The sequence below is a fragment of the Monocercomonoides exilis genome (assembly GCF_001643675.1).
Source record: "Monocercomonoides exilis strain PA203 chromosome Unknown scaffold16-1735695, whole genome shotgun sequence".
In the NCBI taxonomy this organism is placed as follows: domain Eukaryota; phylum Preaxostyla; order Oxymonadida; family Polymastigidae; genus Monocercomonoides; species Monocercomonoides exilis.
The window spans coordinates 1220484-1224433 of NW_027150561.1; the positions used below are offsets into that span (position 1 = coordinate 1220484).

The 3950-nt window shown below is 29.7% G+C and overlaps 1 protein-coding gene across 1 annotated transcript; it reads right to left on the reverse strand.

Annotated features, from left to right (window-relative positions):
• Window positions 1-421: 421 nt before the first annotated feature.
• MONOS_16028 (uncharacterized protein) lies at window positions 422-754 on the reverse strand (the record flags this gene model as incomplete). The annotated part of the gene is made up of 1 exon (XM_067868935.1): window positions 422-754. One exon carries the CDS (start codon window positions 752-754, stop codon window positions 422-424), a length of 333 nt encoding a protein of 110 aa, XP_067729678.1.
• Window positions 755-3950: the final 3196 nt, after the last annotated feature.

Genomic DNA, 3950 nt, shown 5'->3' on the forward strand with positions numbered 1-3950 from the left:
CTGACCGTGTAGCACACAGGCATGAATATTTACCACCTTTGTCTCTCATGGATAGTAGACAATTTGCACAATCCATTGACCATTCATCGAAATATTTCGGGAACGGCCCCAGTTTCAACTCTTCCCATTCCCTGCTGAAGTGCGCAAAGCCAAAGGTGTATTGATTCCATGTGGACTTTGCTATGCTCTCCTTCGTAACGGAAATGATCCTATCTTAATCTCCACAGCGCCTGAGGCTTTCACACCACTGTTCTTCTCCCTCTTCTCTTCACAGGAAAGTGTTACTACCGTGTGTCCACTGGGAGGCAGTACTGCACCAGTTCTCATCAGACCATCTCCCGGGATAAAACCCGTTTTCTAGTTCCTCTAAATATGATATTGAAACATCCTCTTCCAGCAAGTTGCTCCATTTCTGATTCCTTCATGCCAATAGAAGAATGATTGCTCTCGCTTTCTCCGCTTTTTCTTTCTTTAGACTCAGAAGAATCAGCGGAATCTGGGGATGAATGAGCATTGTGTTAATTGTCCAAACAGCAGTGAGACTATCTTGAGCGAACGAACTTCCTGGATCATACCATGTCTCCATCCTCTTGTTTCCTTCGTTTGTGAAACCGTCTATCCCTGCTATCACTCCGAGAGCTCTCTCAGCTTCTTTCAGACATTGACTCCTTATCATATGATCTCCTGCGTCCTCCAACCTGGACAATGCGTCTGCGGTTGTGTTTTTCTCCACTGGAATGTGGATTGCTGTCATCGTCAATTTAATCGAGTAACATGTGACCTTGATATTTCTCAATAAAGGCAGGAGGTTGGATCTCGCACACCACCTGTTGTTGTTGAATACCACACTGGGGTTGACGGAGCGGAGATGAATCTTTCGCATATGGTTGAGATTGATTTTTGATGAAAAATTGATGAGACTTAAAAAGACTACAAGGAGCTCCTTGAATTTGGATGTTTGGAGCTTTGAGCTGCTGTTGAGCTATTTGTTTAAATGAAATCTCTCTCCTCTAACGACAAAGATTGCTCTACAAGCACATTGCAAAACATCTTTAGAAAAAATAACATCTGACTTCGAGAAGTCCACCAGTTCATTTCTGTGTCTCTTATTGAGTCTTTTGATCAAGAAATCCAGTTGTTTCTTCATGCTTCTGTGCAAGAACACAGCTCCTTCCCAACCATTTTTCTTAACCTCCTTGTTAAGGAAATCGAACATTTTGTTCATGAACAACGAGGTGCCTTTGAACACGAACTGTTCAGAGGTGAGCTGTCCTGTGAAAGAAATCGACTCTCTCAAATTTGCAAAGTTATGAATAAAAAAATTCGGAGACTTTGGAATTGAAACTTTATTTGATGGAAAACAGACGATAAATCCTTTCACTATTTCAATATAAAAATGAATCAATAAAACGAAATTGAAGAGAGAAAATAATTATTAGAATCTCAGTTTCAATAGAATTTTCCATGCATCAACATTTAATTAACATTTTTTATTTATTAATTTCATTATGCCTTTCTACACAAACAAAAAAAAGATTTTTATCAGCTCTCAACAGGTGGTTTCTTAACGAGTTGAAGATAATTAAATGGATTCGAAACAAAAATCTCATTTATTCATCAATGTTCAGTTTGAAAAGGATAAAAAAATTTTTTGAATTTTCATCTTGAAAAAAAAATTGCAACAATTTCAGATCTAAGCCCTTTTTAAAAACATTAAGGAGCAAATCAGAATTTCAAAAAAAAGCCACATCTTAATTAATTTTCATTATTGGACTTTTTTTTTGGTTGCATTTGGAACAGCTGTATGCTGCAATATTTGCATAAGGAAAAATTTCCATAATTCCAAAACTTCAAATAATATTTTGGAAAGTTATCGTTTTTCACCGATATAAGCACATTGAAAAAGTTAGGAGGAGAGATAAAATTTTTGAAATTTTTGAGGCATTTTCTTTCTTGATATTGAGTTAAAATGAAATGTTAATCAAATTATTTGCAAGAGTTCAATTATCGAAGAAATCAAGATAAGAATTTTGATGATTTTTGAGAGGTCTTCTTTTTATAAACATTTGAAGACGTCAATGCTATTAAGGAGGATGAATAAATCTGGAAAGTGATGAAAATCTCGAAATTTTATTGTTTTTATGTTTCGAAAATTTCGAATAATAAATGTGATAAAAACAAATATGAAATTGATTTTCAAATATTTACAAAATTGACATTTTTTAATTTTTTGTTTTTTTAATAGACAAAATTCCCTATGCAATATATCCGGAAAGAATCTTTAAAAAATTTCAATGTCTATGAATTTGTTATCAATTTATTATAAACGTAAATAAAATGTTTTTATATTTTTTAAACAATAAATGTTTATTATTTTGGAATTATTTTTTGTTGTTAATATTGAACAACAAAAAATCAAAAAAGAGAAATGGATAGAATCAGCATGTTAACAAAATAAGTTCTCGTAAAAATACATGTGATTTTTGATTAAACACTATATTTTTTTAAACCCTTGAAACATTTATTAATTTTAAAAAATATTTTGTATGATAATAGCTTCAATTTAGTCACATTTTCATTAATATTCCACATGCACTATTTATTTTTTCCAAAGAAAACATTTGCATTACTGTCAAAATAAGAAATAATAAAATAAATCTGTTTCAAAAGCTAAAAAATATACATACTTTCAATAGGACCGAACTTGATAATAATAATCATGTCAACCATATATATAATATAAAAAATACACCGAAACTATTTCTGTTTTCATTCTAATTCAATGATTTTCTTCTGCCGAATGCTTTTTCATGTTTGTTGATGAAAATTTCATTAATATGAAGCTTTTGTTGCTTGATAATAACGATTTTTTTAAAAAAGATACAACCATGAAAAACTATTGAAACATGGAATTGATAAAAGTTTCTCTTTAAGGTTTTTTTATTTTATATTTTTTTTTGTATTTTTTTTTCTATTTTATTTCGTTTTATTTATTATTTATTTATTTTTGTGACAGACAAATGATTTTATAACTTGTCGTTTCATTGAGGTGTAATTTTGAATGCTGACAAGTTTATTCAGGAGTTTAGTGGTATTCTGCTATAAAAATGAGTTTTTATAAAAAAATAAATCAAATCAATGAATAAAATCTGATGAGTTCTTCTTTTAAATAAGACTTGAAGTTATTTGCAAAAAAAAATGTGATTTTGAGTGGTTATGTTGAAGTTTAACGAGAAAAGGACTGAGTGAAATATTATAGTGCAACAGAAGTGTGAAACAAAACATTTCTAAATATCCATTGATATAAAATAGAATATTTCCTTTTTGAAAATTCATTATTTTTCTTATGATATTTCATAAATATTGAAAAATCATTTCTAATTGAAGAAATAAGATATACAAAATTCATCATAATAATAATTTTCAGAATTTGGTTTTTGAGCACGATTTTTATTTAAAAGAGGATAATTTGTGAGCGATGCAAATAAGTTTTTCATCAGATATTTCAAATTGGAATGTTTCAAAATAACTACCAAAAAACTTTTATTTCAATAAGTTTGAAAATCAGCAAGAATAATGAAATGATTTAACGATGAATACTTAATGTTGTCTTATTTGAAAAAGTTGAATTATCCTCCTGAAGCGTAAATGTGTTTTATCTTTCATTTTTTTCGATATGAATATTTTATTACACATAATAATAATTTTTTCATTTCAATATTTTTTCCTGATTATTCCTTTGTGAATTGTTTCTATCTGCTTTCATCATGGACTTGACTTATATCATAACACACAACACTCTCTTGAATTTTTTTAATTCATTATGAAACTGATCCATCTCGAAAAAGAAACAATACACAAACAATAACAGTCTTTATTGGGTTATATATTTTGAAAAGTCGCATATGTTAAATATCTGTATTAATTAAAAACTGAACCTCATTTGGTTA